General features: G+C 42.9%; 1 protein-coding gene across 1 annotated transcript in view; it reads right to left on the reverse strand.

Annotated features, from left to right (window-relative positions):
- Nucleotides 1–18119, reverse strand: part of LOC114645640 (broad substrate specificity ATP-binding cassette transporter ABCG2-like) — a 93964-nt gene that overhangs the window by 58029 nt on the left and 17816 nt on the right. Inside the window, exons 3-4 of the mRNA XM_051922622.1 lie at nucleotides 16959–17073; nucleotides 13016–13168 (exon numbers count right to left, since the gene is read on the reverse strand). Of these exons, the coding sequence (XP_051778582.1) occupies nucleotides 13016–13168; nucleotides 16959–17073 (268 nt within the window). The remainder of the gene's footprint in view (nucleotides 1–13015; nucleotides 13169–16958; nucleotides 17074–18119) is intronic.

Consider the following 18119-nt stretch of genomic DNA (forward strand, 5'->3'; position numbering starts at 1 on the left):
GATCTGCTGCTGCTTCGTTCGATGTAGAATTGCGTCGTGAACAAAATTACAACACGGGTGATCTTTTGTCGTATGTGCAATCAAATATTCCTAAGCTAACGCTTCAGCAAAAAGGCATTTACAATCAAATAATGCAAACTGTCAATAACGGGGTTGGAGAAATCTGGAAATTGGGAACGGAAAGGTGCCGGTTGATCTGACCTCAGGACGAATTTCATTGCCTCATAACTTCTGCAATTTAGTGACGTCAAAAGAAGAATTGGTTGAAAAAGTATTTCCCAATATTCAAACCAATTATAAGAATCACGATTGGCTGAGTGAACGAGCTATTCTTGCGGCCAAAAACAAAGACGTCTACGAACTTAACAATATTATTCAGTCTAACATTCTGCACAGACAATGGAACAACAAAAAATATGGTATACCCACAAGCATTGTGAAATTAAGCATATTAGAAACGTGCGCTTTCTCTTTTCTTTCTTTTCCATTTAACCAGACTGAGGCAACTATTTTTATTGGCGGTGGCTCAGGGGAGAGAGTTTTTATTCCTCGCATCCCCGTTATACCCTCTGATCTCCCATTTCAATTCAAACGCCTCCAATTTCCAGTAAGGCTCTGCTTCGCAATGACAATTAATAAGTCTCAGGGACAGACCCTACAAAAGGTTGGCATTGATTTGAGGTGAGATTGCTTTTCACATGGCCAACTATACGTTGCATGCTCAAGAGTAAGCTCAGCACACAACTTGGTCATATTACAACTGGAGGGCTGAACTGACAACGTGGTATACAAAGAGATCCTTAACAAATAATTATTGGCACATTTTCCCTCAGTTTATTATTTAAAATTTTAAAGCAGTACTTCATCGCTGAGAAGCGCGGGTATTTTGCTAGTTTAAATATAAAACAAAACTAAAATTAAATGAAAACAACACAGTGTTAAGTGTGCTAAAAGTGAAGGGGCCCGAATCCAATGTACTTATTCCGAAACAGGGAAAATTTTAAAGGATTCACAAATTTTCTAGCACAACTCTTTCATTAAATGTGGTATTCACGTTTTATAGCAGGTAAAAAACAGAAATTCACATACTCCAGCAGCAAAAAATATTAACTTAAAGAATAATAAAAAATGCAGGTAAAAAACAGACAATAACTTGAATAATTTCAACGTTTACCCCCTCTGGTGGAATTGAAGAGACGCATAGTTTGAGGGAGGAATGATCTTCTCAGTCTGTCAGTGGAGCAGGACAGTGAGAGCAGTCTGTCGCTGAAACTGCTCCTCTGTCTGGAGATGACACTGTTTAATGGATGCAGTGGATTTTCCATAATTGATAGGAGCCTGCTGAGTGCCCGTTGCTCTGCTACGGATGTCAAAACCGTCCAGCTCTATGCCAACAATAGAGCCTGCCCTTCCTCACCAGTTTGTCCAGGCGTGAGGCATCCTTCTCTTAATGCTACCTCCCCAGCACACCACTGCGTAGAAGAGGGCACTCGCCACAACCATCTGATAGAACATCTGCAGCATCTTACTGCAGATGTGAAGGATGCCAGTCTTCTAAGGAAGTACAGGCGGCTCTGTCCTCTCTTGCACAGAGAATCAGTAATGGCAGTCCAGTCCAATTTATCATCCAGCTGCACTCCCCAGGTATTTATAGGTCTGGCACCCTCTGCACACAGTCACCTCTGATGATCACGGGTGTCCATGAGGGGCCTGGGTCTCCTAAAATCCACCACCAGTTCCTTGGTTTTGCTGGTGTTCAGTTGTAGGTGGTTTAAGTCGCACCATTTAACAAAGTCCTTGATGAGGTTTCTATACTCCTCCTCCTGCCCACTTCCTGATGCAGCCCACGATAGCAGTGTCGTCAGCGAACTTTTGCACGTGGCAGGACTCCGAGTTGAATTGGAAGTCCGATGTATATAGGCTGAACAGGACCGGAGAAAGTACAGTCCCCTGCGGCGCTCCTGTGTTGCTGACCACAATGTCAGATCTGCAATTCCCAAGACGCACATACTGAGGTCTGGTTTGTAAGATAGTCCACGATCCATGCCACCAGGTATGAATCTACTCCATCTCTGTCAGCTTATCCCTAAGGAGCAGAGGTTGGATGGTGTTGAAGGCGCTAGAGAAGTCTAGAAACGTAATTCTTACAGCGCCACTGCCTCTGTCCAAGTGGGAGAGGGATCGATGTAGCATATAGATGATGGCATCTTCCGCTCCCACCTTCTCCTGGGATGCGAACTGCAGAGGGTCGAGGGCGTGTTGGACCTGTGGCCTCAGGTGGTGAAGCAGCAGCCGCTCCATGGTCTTCATCACATGTGATGTTAGAGCGACAGGCCGGAAGTCATTCAGCTCACCAGGACATGATACCTTTGGGACTGGGGTGATGCAAGATGTTTTCCAAAGCCTCGGGACTTTCCCCCTGTTCCAGGCTCAGGTTGAAGATGCACTGTAGAGGACTCCCCAGCTCCGATGCACAGACCTTCAGCAGTCGTGGCGATACTCCATCTGGACCTGCTGCTTTGCTGGCACGAAGTCTCCTCAGCTCTCTGCTCACTTGCGCTGCTGCAATTGTGGGTGGGGATGTTCTCCTATGTTGGTATCAGCAGAAGGTTGTGTAGAGAGTGCAGTACTCCGAGGTGAGAGTGGGTTAGGGGTGGTCAAACCTGTTGAAGAAGATGTTCATTTGGTTTGCTCTCTTCACGTCTCTCTCGATGGTGGTACCCCCGCTTCGAGCTGCAGCCAGTGATGATCTTCATCCCATCCCACACTTCCTTCATGCTGTTGTTCTGCAACTTCTGCTCCAGCTTTCTCCTGTACTGCTCCTTCGCCGCCCTGAGCTGGACTCGGAATTCCTTCTGCACGCGCTTGAGCTCATGCTGATCTCCGTCTTTAAAAGCCCTTTTCTTCTGGTTCAAAAAGGCCCTTGATGTCAATCGTAATCCATGGTTTGTTGTTAGCATAGAAGCGTACAGTTCTTACTGGAACTACAGTGTCCATACAGAAGTTGATGTAGTCAGTAGTGCAGTCAACAACCTCCTCAATGTTCTCACTATGTGATCCCTGTCTGTAGTTCCAAAACATTGTCTCAGAGCATTCTCAGCCTCCGGGGTCCACTTCCTGAATGATCGTGTGGTTACAGGTAGGACTCTCACTTTTGGTTTTGTAGTGAGGCTGAAGTAGAACCAGGTTATGATCTCCTTTCCCAAGCGCAGGCAGCGGGGTGGCGCTGTATGCGTCTTTAACGTTTGCATACAGTAAATCAATAGTCTTATTTCCCCGGGTGTTGCAGTCCACATACTGGGAGAATGCAGGTAATGTTTTGTCCAGCGTCACATGGTTAAAGTCTCCAGCGATTAGCACAAGTGCCTCGGGGGTGCTGCGTTTGTAACTTAGCAAAAGCAGATTGGATGATGTCACTCGCTATCTCCACGTCCGCCCGAGGAGGAATATACACGATGACAACAATGACGTGTCCCAAACTCTCTGGGCACGTAATACGGCCAACAGTTCGATATCCCTGCAGCAAGTGGAGATTTTGACGTTAATATGTCCAGAGTTACACCACCGTGTATTAACATAGAGAGCGAGTCCTCCTCCTTTGTGCTTACCACAAGTATGTGGGAATATGAGCTTCTCTGTGGGAAATTTCACATGAATGCCATATGAAGTGTGGCCTTGATGAGAGAGAAATCGTAGAAATCTACGCTACCCAAATGTGGCAAGTTATGAGGTGAGTTTGACCTTTTACTTCTTTTAATAATTAAAATACATGACATCCAGGTCAGTCACATATTTTATTTGTGGTCCAAACCTGCTACTGCTAGCATTCCTATGGAAATTCTGCATGGCACAACTGAAGATTTTGCAGTGTGGGTAGTTTAAATTTAAGGGTAATGAGTGAAGACAGGCGATTCAACTGTATTTATGTGTTTAGGAGTTGGTAGTCACAGTGCAAGATGAACCTCGGAGAAAATTGTTTCTTGAAAAGTAAATAAACTACCATCTATGTTCTAATCTAATCAATACTGTTTCACTGTAAACAAGATGCAGTTGGAAAAGAGGAAAAGGAGTATGTGTGTGTCCATGATACAGAGGTCTCTCAGTTCTTTTAAAATCATGTTTTCAAATGAATTATTCCAGCTAGTGTGGTGCACATGCAGAGCAACTTCTAAGGTTAATGCACAATGGGGATTGGGGTCATGTTTTTTGTCCTAATAGATTCTGCTGTTTTAAGAATCCACTTGTATTACAGTCATATGAAAAAATTTGGGAACCCCTCTCAGCCTACATAATAATTGACTCTCCTTTCAATAAAAAAGATAACAGTGGTATGTCTTTGATTTCCTAGGAACATCTGAGTACTGCGGTGTTTTCCGAACAAAGATTTTTAGTGAAGCAGAATTTAGTTGTATGAAATTAAATCAAATGTGAGAAAATGTGGGTCCCCTTGTCATTGTGCTGATTTGAATGCCTGTCACTGCTCAATGCTGATTACTTACAACACCAAATTGGTGGGATGAGCTCGTTAAGCTATGAACTTCATAGACAGGTGTGTCCAGTCATGAGATATAAAGGGATTTAAGGTGGTCAATTACAAGTTGTGCTTCCTTCCCTTTGACTCTCCTCTGAAGAGTGACAGCATGGGATCCTCAAAGCAACTCTCAAAAGATCTGAAAACAAAGATTGTTGAGTCTCCTGGTTTAGGGGAAGGCTACAAAAAGCTATCTCAGAGGTTTAAACTGTCAGTTTCTGTAACTGTAAGGAATGGAATCAGGAAATGGAAGGTCACAGGCACAGTTGCTGTTAAACACAGCAGGTCTGGCAGGCCAAGAAAAATACGGGAGTGGCATATGAGCAGGATTGTGAGAATGGTGACAGACAACCCACAGATCACCTCCAAAGACCTGCAAGAACATCTTGCTGCAGATGGTGTACCTGTACATCGTTCTACAATTCAGTGCAATTTGTCACAAAGAACATCTGTATGGCAGGGTGATGAGAAAGAAGCCCTTTCTGCACTCACGCCACAAACAGAGTCGCTTGTTGTATGCCAATGCTCATTTAGACAAACCAGATTCATTTTGGAACAAACTGCTTTGGCTGATGAGACAAAAATTGAGTTATTTGATCAGAACAAAAAGAGCTTTGCATGGCGAAAGAAGAGCACCGCATTCCAAGAAAAACACCTGCTACCTACTGTCAAATTTGGTGGAGGTTCCATCATGCTGTGGGGCTGTGTGGCTAGTTCAGGGACTGGGGCCCTTGTTAAAGTTTAGGGTTGGATGAATTCAACCCAATATCAACAAATTCTTCAGGATAATGTTCAAGCACCAGTCACAAAATTGAAGTTATGCAGGGGTTGGATATTCCAACAAGACAATGACCCAAAACAGAGTTCGAAATCTACAAAGGCATTCATGCAGAGGGAGAAGTACAATGTTCTGGAATGGCTGTCACAGTCCCCTTGACTGACTTGACTTTTCAATGACTTGAATATCACTGAAAATCTATGGGATGATTTGAAGCAGGCTGTCCATCAAATTGAACTGAACTGGAGAGATTTTGTATGAAGAATGGTCAACAATACCTCCATCCAGAATCCAGACACTCATCAAAGGCTATAAGAGGACAGCGTCTAGAGGCTGTTATATTGGCACAAAGAGACTCAACTAAGTATTGATGTCATATCTCTGTTGAGGTGCCCACATTTATGCACCTGTCTAATTTTGTTATGATGCATATTTTCTGTTAATCCAATAAACTTAATGTCACTGCTGAAATCCTACTGTTTCCATAAGGCATGTCAGATATTAAAAGGAAGTTGCTACTTTGAAAGCTCAGCCAATGAGAAACAAAAATCCAAAGAATTAAGAGGGGTTCCCAAACTTTTTCATATGACTGTATGCGACCAAATCAAGCGCCTTTCGGTGAAAAAAAATGGAAGTATGGTGAGGAGAGGGACTGAAGTTCTTCAGGATCAGGTAGGAATGGAATAGAACTCTACTGGGAAAGCGTGGGAGCAGGACCGACACATCAGTACCATGCAGACCTCTACCTGGAGCTACGTGGTAGACACCAAATGTGCTTAGTTTTTGTTTTATTCTCATGTAAAAATGAAGTTTATCTTTAATTGTTGTACAGACTAACTAGAAAATGAACAGCAACCTCCTAAAAGCACAACTGGAAATTTATGTAAGTACAACAAAGTGGAAATGGCACAAATTGCAATGCTGAACGTTCCACACAGAGCAAATACAAACACTAGCTCTATATAATTTATGACCCCCAACTACTAAGACATAGTCCTTGTAATAAGAGTTTAAGTTTAATGTCACTGTGCTCTGTGCAAGTATTTTAAATCTGCTTTTCTTTTCTTTCTACATGCACAGCTGAGCCAGATTTAGTACAAAGGGGCTCAGCATTTCGAACTGCTAGGCAAGCGTTAGAAGATGAGAAAGGGACAACTGCGAAATGGACCTTGTACTATTTCTGTGTAACAGAGTCAGCATGACATTGGATCTTCTTTTCCTTGTTTGGAATGGCATGATTTACCTAAGTAAGGGCTACACATGGAGAAAGAGCATAAAGCCATGGAACATTGCCCGGCACACCGGGGAGCCAACGGACGGATAGGAGGTAACGTCATCCGATCGTGAAAATTCTTCCAGCGCAGCCACGAAAATGGCAGACTGTATACATTGAACTCCCACTTTGGTAATTGTCTTGCCATTGCCTTCCTTTCGTCTGTTATGCCACGCAAATCGTCATTTAAGAAAGCTAAGTTATTTTCTCTTATGTGATTTCTTACCGCCGTATCACTATAGGAGGGATATCGCCTTTTTACATTACAGTATATCTATTGTAAGAAGGACGCAATATAACGCCAGACCTGACACAGATTGGACACGGGAGGCACGTGTAAAATAAATAAAACTATTTATTTTCTTCCCCTGTGGGCGCACGTCTTCCCCGTGTCCCACAGGCAATACAGAGTCCCAAATCACAGCACACAATATTAATAAATTAATAAATATTAATAAATATTAATAAATAAGGAGCCTCTGCTCCTTAGGGACAAGCTGACAGAGATGGGAGTAGATTCATACCTAGTAGCATGGATCGTGGACTATCTTACAGACAGACCTCAGTATGTGCGTCTTGGGAACTGCAGGTCTGACATTGTGGTCAACACATGAGCGCCACAGGGGACTGTACTTTCTCCGGTCCTGTTCAGCCTATATACATCAGACTTCCAATACAACTTGGAGTCCTGCCACGTGCAAAAGTTCGCTGACGACACTGCTATAGTGGGCTGCATCAGGAGTGGGCAGGAGGAGGAGTATAGGAACCTCATCAAGGACTTTGTTAAATGGTGCGACTCAAACCACCTACAACTGAACATCAGCAAAACCAAGGAGCTGGTGGTGGATTTTAGGAGGCCCAGGCCCCTCATGGACCCTGTGATCATCAGAGGTGACTGTGTGCAGATGGTGCAGACCTATAAATACCTGGGAGTGCAGCTGAATGATAAACTGGACTGGACTGCCAATACTGATGCTCTGTGTAAGAGAGGACAGAGACAACTATACTTCATTAGAAGGCTGGCGTCCTTCAACATCTGCAATATGATGCTGCAGATGTTCTATCAGACGGTTGTGGTGAGTGCCCTCTTCTACGCGGTGGTGTGCTGGAGAGGCAGCATAAAAAAGAAAGACGCCTCACGCCTGGACAAACTGATGAGGAAGACAGGCTCTATTGTTGGCATGGAGCTGGACAGTTTGACATCTGTGGCACAGTGACGGGCGCTGAGCAGACTCCTGTCAATTATGGAGAATCCACTGCATCCACTAAATAGGATCATCTCAGACAGAGGAGCAGCTTCAGTGACAGACTGCTGTCACCGTCCTGCTCCACTGACAGACTGAGGAGATCGTTCCTCCACCACACTATGTGACTCTTCAATTCCACCCGGGGGGGTAAACGTTAACATTATACAAAGTTATTGTCTGTTTTTACCTGCATTGTTTTCACTCTTTAATTTAATATTGTTTTTTGTATCAGTATGCTGCTGCTGGAGAATGTGAATTTCCCCTTGGGATTAATAAAGTATCTATCTATCTATCTATCTATCTATCTATCTATCTATCTATCTATCTATCTATCTATCTATCTATCTATCTATCTATCTATCTATCTATCTATCTATCTATCTATCTATCTATCTATCTATCTATTATATAGTGCCTTTCATATCTATCTATCTATCTATCTATCTATCTATCTATCTATCTATCTATCTATCTATCTATCTATCTATCTATCTATCTATCTATCAATGAAACACAAAAGCACTTCTCTTTCCTTTCGGCACCACCACTCCTCCCAAACAACCTTGTCCTCCTCCACCCGACTGGCCGCTGAGTGGTGGTCGCTGGCTCCTTTTATAGTTCACCCGGAAGTGCTCCAGATGCTTGATCACCGAGTTCCAGCTGTGATGAATATGCTGCCTGCACTGGCTCAGGAATCCCAAACACAGCACCCCCTGGTGGTGCCTGCAGAACACAACAGGGCTGCACCCATCTCCAGTTCCCATGGAGCCCTGTGGGAAACCGAGGCATTGCTCCAACCCAGGGAGGGGGTGGCCATCTGGCATCCAGGGGGAGGTATGGCAAAGTCCAGGGCTGCTCCCCCTAGATGTAGTGTGCAGGGGTGTCCTAACCGGACATGGACCTGGGCTGCCTGCCACACTATATAGTTTCGGGTTACTTAAAATACCGCAATTACAAAAGAACTTATTTCAACCAGGAAACTAGCGCCCCCTGCTGGATAGAGTCCTTCATGCCTATTTGCCCCCAACCAAGCCTACTGCCACTTATCTTTAACACCTCACTCTACTATTCTTGTGCCTCCACTAACTTCAATTCCCTGTCCAGAGGACTGAGTGAATCAGACCCACTGTAGGCTCATGGTGGCCCGCAGAACGCAGCTTACTGATGATTGGTTGTCATACCACATGTCAACTTTAACACCAAAATGCAATCAGAAGTGATGGGACTGCCAGGAATTGTAACCAGAAGACTATCAGAAAGATCATCAAACCCCCAAGCATAAAGCAAAAGTCACAAAACAAGGAATCTTTACAATGTATTTTTACACACAAAGGTTTATTAGGAAGCCATCAAACTAGGATAGTGACAGTTCAGTGGTGCTGATAAAGTAATTCACAAAACTCTCCTTGGCAACCATAGACACAAGATGGCTGCAATGTGACAAAATAGCGGCAACTAGGAATAAACAAAACTAACAAAGAACCATTGAAAAAAATAGACATGCAAAAAAAAAAAAGAATCACTGGTCAACAAGCATTTTGCTACTGGGATTCTTTCATCTTTACTTTGACAAATTTCACTTGCTGACTCCAAATCTGAAAACCGTTTTTTGTCCAGCAGCACGTCCCATTTTTTAGTTATGATGTTCCGGGTCTTGAACAACTAGGGTGACTGGACAGTAAAGGCGATGCGTTTCAGCATTTAAGAAATCAGTTTGGTCTCGAGAAAAGTGAAGCCAAAATTAAGGAAGGTGTTTTTGTTGGCCCTAAAATATGTGAACTGATGCTTGACGAAGAGTTCAAAAGGAAACTGAAGCCCTCTGAGCCAGCACCCTCAATCGTGCAGGTTGTCCAGAATTTTCTTGACAGTCACATAGCAGAGAATAATGCTGAGCCTGTGGAGAACCAGCTGAAAGCGTATCAGCTTACGTGAGCCGAATGTCACTATAGACGCATTTTTTACATTCTCATCTCGACTTTTTTCCGCCAAATCTAAGCGATGTCAGTGATGAGTATGGGGAAAGATTTCATCAAGATATAAAAGTGAAGGAAAACTGATATCTGGGAAAAATTCACTCCGAGCATGATGGGTGACTACTGTTGGTTCTTGCAAAGAGAGACGGATGTGTAGTACAAGCGCAAAAGCGAGGGCCTCCAACATTTTTGGAGCACGCTGACCTCATTTTTATATTGAGGTAAATTGACATGGGTGGCGCAGTGGTAGCGCCCCTGCCTCACAGTTAGGAGACCTGGGTTCGCTTCCCGGTTCCTCCCTGTGTGGAGTCTGCATGTTCTCCCCGTGTCTGTGTGGGTTTCCTCCCACAGTCCAAAGACATGCAGGTTAGGTGGATTGGCGATTCTAAATTGGCGCTTGGTGTGTTTGTGTGTGTCCTGTGGTGGGTTGGCACCCTGCCTGGGATTGGTTCCTGCCTTGTGCCCTGTGTTGGCTGGGATTGACTCCAGCAGACCCCTGTGACCCTGTGTTCGGATTCAGCGGGTTGGAAAAAGGATGGATGGTAAATTGACATAAATATACTTTAACGTGTCTCTGGTATCGTCTTCTGGTTTGTTTTCAGAATAAACACATCAAAACAATTTTGGTGGGACAGAGTCCAAACTCCAGATATCGTGTTGATATATTATATTGATATTCAAAAGTGTCAAAACGGCAATGATGTGTATTTCAAAAACCTGATGTGCCAGCTTAATTCCGATTTCATATATGATATCAGTGTAAAAAACTTAATAAAGAGATGCTCTGAAGTTCCCAGAAGCAAACAAAAAATATTTTTTTGTAGACCAGTGAAATTAAAACACAAGCGAAAAATAAAATCATGAGCTTGGGAACCCTCGGGGGCTCCGTATAAACACCATTGACAACTGCCAGAATACTATTACACAACTGGTTTAAACTTTTCCAAAACAGAAACCCATATTGCTGCTCTTTTTGTAGAGCTGTTACTGTTTTAATAAAATGGTGTAACTGCCAGTGAAATTTTTTACAAACTTAATTCTTTTAGGGCTAATTATTTTTTTTCTCTTTTGTACTGGGGCTGAATATGTTTCCAAAAAAAACAACAAAAAACAATGGGTTCAGTCATAAATCAATATGAAATACTCATTTATGACAAATGTCTCTTTGTTTTATGTTCCACTAGACAAAGAGCCCATTTCGACAACGTAAGATGAAATGGGCACGAGTGGAATAGTAATAAGTATAAGCACCAAAATCTGATATAGGTGTATTGAATGAATGCGTAATTAGGCCTGGAGCTGTAGTCGAAATCACGTTTCAGGCCTCTAGAGCTTTAATCGAAGTCGCCTTTCTCTTTGAATTTTTGCAGCCATAAATCCGCTGCCTCCCACGATGTTGGGGTTGGATGTCGGTCGAAGTCGCCTTTCTCTTTGAATTTTCGTGCTTGTAAATTCCCGCGATGTTGGGGTTGGATGTCGGTCAAAGTCGCCATTCTCTTTGAATTTTCACGGCCGTAAATCCACTGCCTGCCGCGATGTCGGCCTCGTAAGGTTTTTCAGGCAGCTGCGCAGAAGGCGACGTGCGCAGAAGGCGACTGCACATTCGGCTTCGGATGGACGTGAGTGAGTGAGTGAGTGAGTGAGTGAGTGAGTGAGTGAGTGAGTGAGTGAGTGAGTGAGTGAGTGAGTGAGTGAGTGAGTGAGTGAGTGAGGAGACTGGCGAATTATGTATTAAGATTAGCCCCTACAATATGTAAATTCACATACTTATTACACACCTGTTTGTCTCATCACTCATAAGATGAAAGGAACTTTCTGGAAAAAAACAGCTTGAAATAGTCTTGTGGCTGGTAGTCCATGGTGCCCACTAGCACACCGTGTCGTTTGATGAACTCCAGTTGTCAGCTTGCCTCCTACAGATCAATGTCTGTGTCTATGTCCTCCAAGGGTGAACATTGCCGTAGGCATGTCAGCTGCACAATCAGGCAATGCAGGTCCCTGTCTTTCATTTTCGATCTCCAGAACACTTGCATCAAAATCGGAGTTCGATAAGTCAAAGTCCAATTCAGCAATAACGTGTAAAAAATAAACGAATAAAATATACGCACAGAGTATTTTGTTTTGCGCATTTGCTTCGCTCTCTCGCTCGATGTTGATGCCATTCTAGACGTTGTTTACGCCAGGGGTCCCCAACCACCGGTCCGCGACCCACTACCGGGCCGCAGCCGTCTGACAGCCGGGCCACGAGAGAACTGCCGGCAACGGAGACTCACTCAGACTTTTCAGAACTCTTGGCGGGCAGGGCTTTGCAGCGGTGCAGAGAGAGGAGAGAGACCGAGGTGAGAGAGTATTACAACAAAGTATTTTATGGTCCCGACAGTTTCCCCATATGACACGAGTCTATAGAAATCTCGTTACTACGAAGTACATTCAACAGACACTTTCATTACACCGAAGTGACTTTGAAATGCTTGAATGAATCATCCACAGAGCAGTTAGATCTGTGGTCGCAGCTCAGATGTGCACGTTTTGCACAACGATCCCCAAACAGAAACATTGTAAAAAGAATTCTTTCTTCGAACTTTTCTCGTATTGTTTTTGTTTTCTGTGGTTTTCAGTGATACCTTTTGCTTATTGCTTGTCAACATTTGAAAAACATCCATTGAAATTTAACTCATTGTCACCCTCCTATAGAAACGGCAGACACGAAAAAAATGATAACAGTGTTAATGTTTGTGATGTGCAATCTGTTGGAATGGCAAATGCAAAGCTTATGTCTTTGTTATATGCAAAAAAAAAAGAAAAATCTCAGGTTGCAAACGTATGCGAACTGCTTAATAACTTAATAATAAAAGAAATGTTATGTAAATTGTGTATAAAATTGCCCCCCTACACCCCCCCGACCGGTCCGTGGAAAAATCTGCATCTAATAAAGTGGTCCTTGCTGTCAAAAAGGTTGGGGACCACTGGTTTACGCTACTTACGCACACTCAGGGATTCAACGTAATGTCGACGAGTCTTAATGGCCCTCCTAGCAAATCGGGTCTACCTATAGAGTAATGGTGAGTTTTATCGATGTTTACTACTTTTTTACACCCTCTGCCCCTGAATGTCGACAAAAGTCGACATCCAGCCTTAAAGAGTTAAGCCAGCGATAGGTTGGGAATCCAGCACTTCGTCAGAAGACTTATAAGTTCTATGTAGCGTACTCACCTTGGAGTCTGCCACTCTCGTCAGCCCAAGTTCAGCGATGACGTTCGACACGCGCTCTCGCTTCTCCGTGAAGCTGATGGAAGATGGGAGCCGCAAGGCTGCAGAGAAGAGTAGGTTCTCCCGTACCGTCAGGGTGCCCATCACAACATCATCCTAAAAGAGAAAAGAAACCAGAGGGCCACCTCTCCCTTTATGCTTCATCTACATCATCTTATCTCTTGGTTTTCACATTTTCTACTGTTTAGGCTCACAACAACAGAAAGCCATGCAAAGGGTGTCAATCAATCAATTGCCTGACTGAGTCGTGTCTCAGTGATATGAGGCATTCAGCCTGTACCAACCGTGGATGGACTGCAGTCCATTATGGTCCATTTAGAGTCACCAAGCAGCCTCACAAGCACATTTTGGGATATAAAAAAAGAAAACTAAATGGAACAATAAAAGCAGTAAATAGGGTAGTACTTGGAACTCAGGACCTGTGAAACAGATACACTGTACCACGGTGTTTCTTAGTGATTTTTTTTAGTGATTTTTAATCCTTTATTCGCCATATGCAATTTATTGTATTAGGAATTTGTCATTTTACACATACCCCAACTTACTCTTCAGAGAGTTGTTGGGATCAGAGCGCAGGGTCAACTATTTGTACAGTGCCCCTGGAGAAATTGTAGGTTAAGGACTTTGCTCAAGGGCCCAAAAGACTAACATTCCTTCTGTCACTGCCAGGATTCAAACCGACAACCTTCAAGTTACCAGCTCAGATCTTTTAGCCTGAGAGCCACTACTCTGCCCTAGAGTGCTGCACCAACCCATTCATCCATGCTGTTAGGCCGATTAGTCCAATGAAACATCCTGAGAAGTTAACGCCTATCCCAGCAACTCTGGGCCACATGTATAAATTTAACTTGGGTGGCTGCTTAGAACATAAGAAATCTGACAAACAAGAGGAGAACATTCAGTCCACCAAGCATTTTTGTTCAGCCAATAGCTAAAACTGTCCCAATATCTCATCTAGATACTTATTCAAGGTTGTCAAAGTTTCTAGTTCATCTACATTGCTAGTCCTAGATTCCCACAACTCTTTGCTTAAAAAAAGTACTTTCTGGCTTCAGTCCTAAATGCACTTCCACTTAATATCCACTGGTGTCCTCAAGTAGGTGATTCACAATTTAAGTTGAATGAATTCTGCTGGATCTGCATTATCAATGAGAATTTTGGAAATGTGGATGAGGTCTCCACACAGTCTCCTCTGCACAGAATGAACAGGTTTAATTTTAGGAGTCTGCCAGAGTACGTCATGGCGTATTAAATCCTCGTGTGCACCTGGTTGTTCTCCTCTACACAGCTTCAAAGGCTGCTATGTCTTTATTTTTATGTGTGGTGACCAGAACTGCACACAGAACTCCAGATGCAGTCTCACTAATATGTTAAATAGTCTGAGGATAACATCACCTGAATTACAGTCATATGAAAAAGTTTGGGAACCCCTCTCCGCCTGAATAATAATTGACTCTCCTTTCAACACCAAAAATATCAGTGGTATGTCTTTCATTTCCTAGGAACATCTGAGTACTGCGGTGTTTTCCGAACAAAGATTTTTAGTGACGCAGTATTTAGTTGTATGAAATTAAATCAAATGTGAAAAACTGGCTGTGCACAAATGTGGGTTCCCTTGTCATTGTGCTGATTTGAATGCCTGTCACTGCTCAATGCTGATTACTGGCAACACCAAATTGGTGGGATGAGCTCGTTAAGCCTTGAACTTCATAGACAGGTGTGTCCAATCATGAGATATAAAGGGATTTAAGGTGGTCGATTACAAGTTGTGCTTCCTTCCCTTTGACTCTCCTCTGAAGAGTGACAGCATGGGATCATCAAAGCAACTCTCCAAAGATCTGAAAACAAAGATTGTTGAGTCTCATTGTTTAGGGGAAGGCTACAAAAAGCTATCTCAGAGGTTTAAACTGTCAGTTTCTGTAACTGTAAGGAATGGAATCAGGAAATGGAAGGCCACAGGCACAGTTGTTGTTAAACCCAGCAAGTCTGGCAGGCCAAGAAAATTACAGGAGCGGCATATCAGCAGGATTGGGAGAATGGTTACAGACAACCCACAGATCACCTCCAAAGACCTGCAAGAACATCTCGCTGCAGATGGTGTATCTGTACATCGTTCTACAATTCGGCACAATTTGCACAAAGAACATCTGTATGGCAGGGTGATGAGAAAGAAGCCCTTTCTGCACTCACGTCACAAACAGAGTCGCTTGTTGTATGCCAATGCTCATTTAGACAAGCCAGATTCATTTTGGAACAAAGTGCTTTGGACTGATGAGACAAAAATTGAGTTATTAGCTCATAACAAAAAGCGCTTTGTATGGCGGAAGAAGAACACCGTATTCCAAGAAAAACACCTGCTACCTACTGTCAGATTTGGTGGAGGTTGGTGGAGGTTCCATCATGCTGTGTGGCTGTGTAGTTCAGGGACTGGGGCCCTTGTTAAAGTCGAGGATCGTATGAATTCAACCCAATATCAATAAATTCTTCAGGATAATGTTCAAGCATCAGTCACAAAGTTGAAGTTACGTAGGGCTTGGATATTCCAACAAGACAATGACCTAAAACACAGTTTGAAATCTACAAAGGCATTCATGCAGAGGGAAAAGTACAATGTTCTGGAATGGCCGTTACAGTCCCATGACTTGAATGTCATCGAAAATCTATGGGATGATTTGAAGCAGGCTGTCCATCAAATTGAACTGAACTGGAGAGATTTTGTATGAAGAATGGTCAGAAATACCTCCATCGAGAATCCAGACACTCATCAAAGGCTATAGGAGGGCAGCGTCTAGAGGCTGTTAGATTTACAAAAGGAGGCTCAACTAAGTATTGATGCCATATCTCTGTTGCGGTGCCCACATTTATGCACCTGTCTAATTTTGTTATGATGCATATTGCATATTTTCTGTTAATCTAATAAACTTAATGTCACTGCTGAAATCCTACTGTTTCCATAAGGCATGTCAGATATTAAAAGGAAGTTGCTACTTTGAAAGCTCAGCCAATGAGAAACAAAAATCTAAAGAATTAAGAGGGGTTCCTAAACTTTTTCATATGACTGTATTCTCTGCAACAGAGGATTGGAATAGTGGAGGTGTGTATGTGTCTATTGGTTCTTTTAAGGAAACGCAGGACATTTTCGCACAGAACTTTCCTGGTGTAGACCTACGAGCAAAGAGCAGTATTCACGAATTGGTGAAGAAGTGGCATAAGACTGGGTCAATTCCAAACTGCCAAAAGAATCGGGCCCACCTGAGGTCGTAGCAGATATTCAGGAACGGATGGCCAGAAACCCTAGGAAATCGACATGTAAATTGGTACAATAAGTGAATGTCTTGCGCAGGTCTTGTCAATGTGTGTTGCACTCACTACAAATGAAGCCGCACAGAATGAGTTGTGTCCAAGATCTGAAGGGTGACAACAAGGAAAAACATGTATTTTATTAAACGTGGTTCCTTCAAACATTGGCAATTGGATCTTTGTATTGCATATCTTTCATTTCGTGTACGGGCTAAGAAACGTTCGTCGATGTTAGAGTCGGAGATGGTTCGGTTTTTCATGCACCACCCGGTATTTTAAAATCTATGAACTCTTCTGCATAGGGCATTCCATTTGTTTCTTCCACACATTTGGTCATACTAGGCTCAGTTAAGTGTGACCAACCTTTGGAGAGTGTCTGAAAAACTTAATAAATATATTAAAATGCAAAGAGCGCACCCTAACAGGGCATTGCATTGGCAATAATATCTGTGACCGTGTTAATAGGTGAACCATAGTGGGCACACATGGGATGTGTTTATATTAGGTGGGGAGTTATGGCCGACTTCACTATATTGGCTGCTGAGCCACAAAAGAAAAATTAGGATTGGAACTCTTAGGCACAGACCTGCACCACATAGCCCGAGATACACTTGAAGTTGGTAGGTTGTGGCACACCATCAATCAGCACATCTCCAGACAAGCCAGAAGGATCTTTCCTGGCGGCCAAAATATCCAAAAGCCTAAACAAAAAAGAAAAGAGGCATTTAGGAAAGCATTGAAGGGCAGAGGTAAGGATTGGACCATCTGCTGCGGTGGAAGGTGACTAATTATTTGAGCGATCTTAAGTAGCTCTGTCCCAACAGTCATCTGCTCTTTTGTTTTCTCTTTTTAGTCACATTCTATAATTTGATTCTTCAATACCAAAAATTCTGATCCCAATTTTTCATTGTCATCTTCTATGCTGTCTGTTCATGTTTAATTACTGTATAATTAACTGCGCCGCGCCTGTCAAACTGCTGAACGGCGTTGGAAAAAAGATGGACTGATTGTCTCTAAACAGATTTTTAGGACTTCTCTTTTCAATTTCCAGGCTGAAGTTAAGATAACGAAACAAAATTTCTTTGCCGATTTAGTATCCCGTCTTTCAATGAATCCTAGGGTCTTATTTAATTCAATTAATGCGGCCATTCACCCTCACTCTGCGATGGGATCAAATAGCATTGTTCATTCATGTGACCAGTTTCTATCATTCTTGGTCAGCAAAATCGATACTATCCGCCGTGGCATTGTTCAAACGGGCTACGAACTTTCTACTGTTAATCATGACATTGTCTTAGAATCCTTTGATCTACTCTAACTTTCACAGCTAAAAAGAAATATTGACACCCTTAAACTAGCCCCCAGTCCTCTGGATAGGGTACCACCACGTCTCTTAGTGGAAGCCTTTGATGTGTTGGGCCCACCCTTATTAGTCATCATCAATGATTCTATTAGTTCGGGGGTTGTGCCCTCATTTTTTAAACATGCTGCAGTCCGTCCCTGTCTTAAAAAGGCAGAATTAGACCCTGGAGTTTTAGCTAATTTTTGTCCAATTTCCCAACTGCCATTTCTGGCTAAAATTCTAGAAAGAATTATTTATAACCAATTAGTTGATCACCTTAACTCCAATAATTTATTTGAGATCTACCAATCTGGCTTTAGGTGTTATCATAGTGTTGAAACGGCACTCCTGAAAGTGTTCAACGACATCTCTCTTATTACTGACTCAGGTGATGTGGCAGTCCTT

The sequence above is a fragment of the Erpetoichthys calabaricus genome, chromosome 2, assembly GCF_900747795.2.
Source record: "Erpetoichthys calabaricus chromosome 2, fErpCal1.3, whole genome shotgun sequence".
In the NCBI taxonomy this organism is placed as follows: Eukaryota; Metazoa; Chordata; class Cladistia; order Polypteriformes; family Polypteridae; genus Erpetoichthys; species Erpetoichthys calabaricus.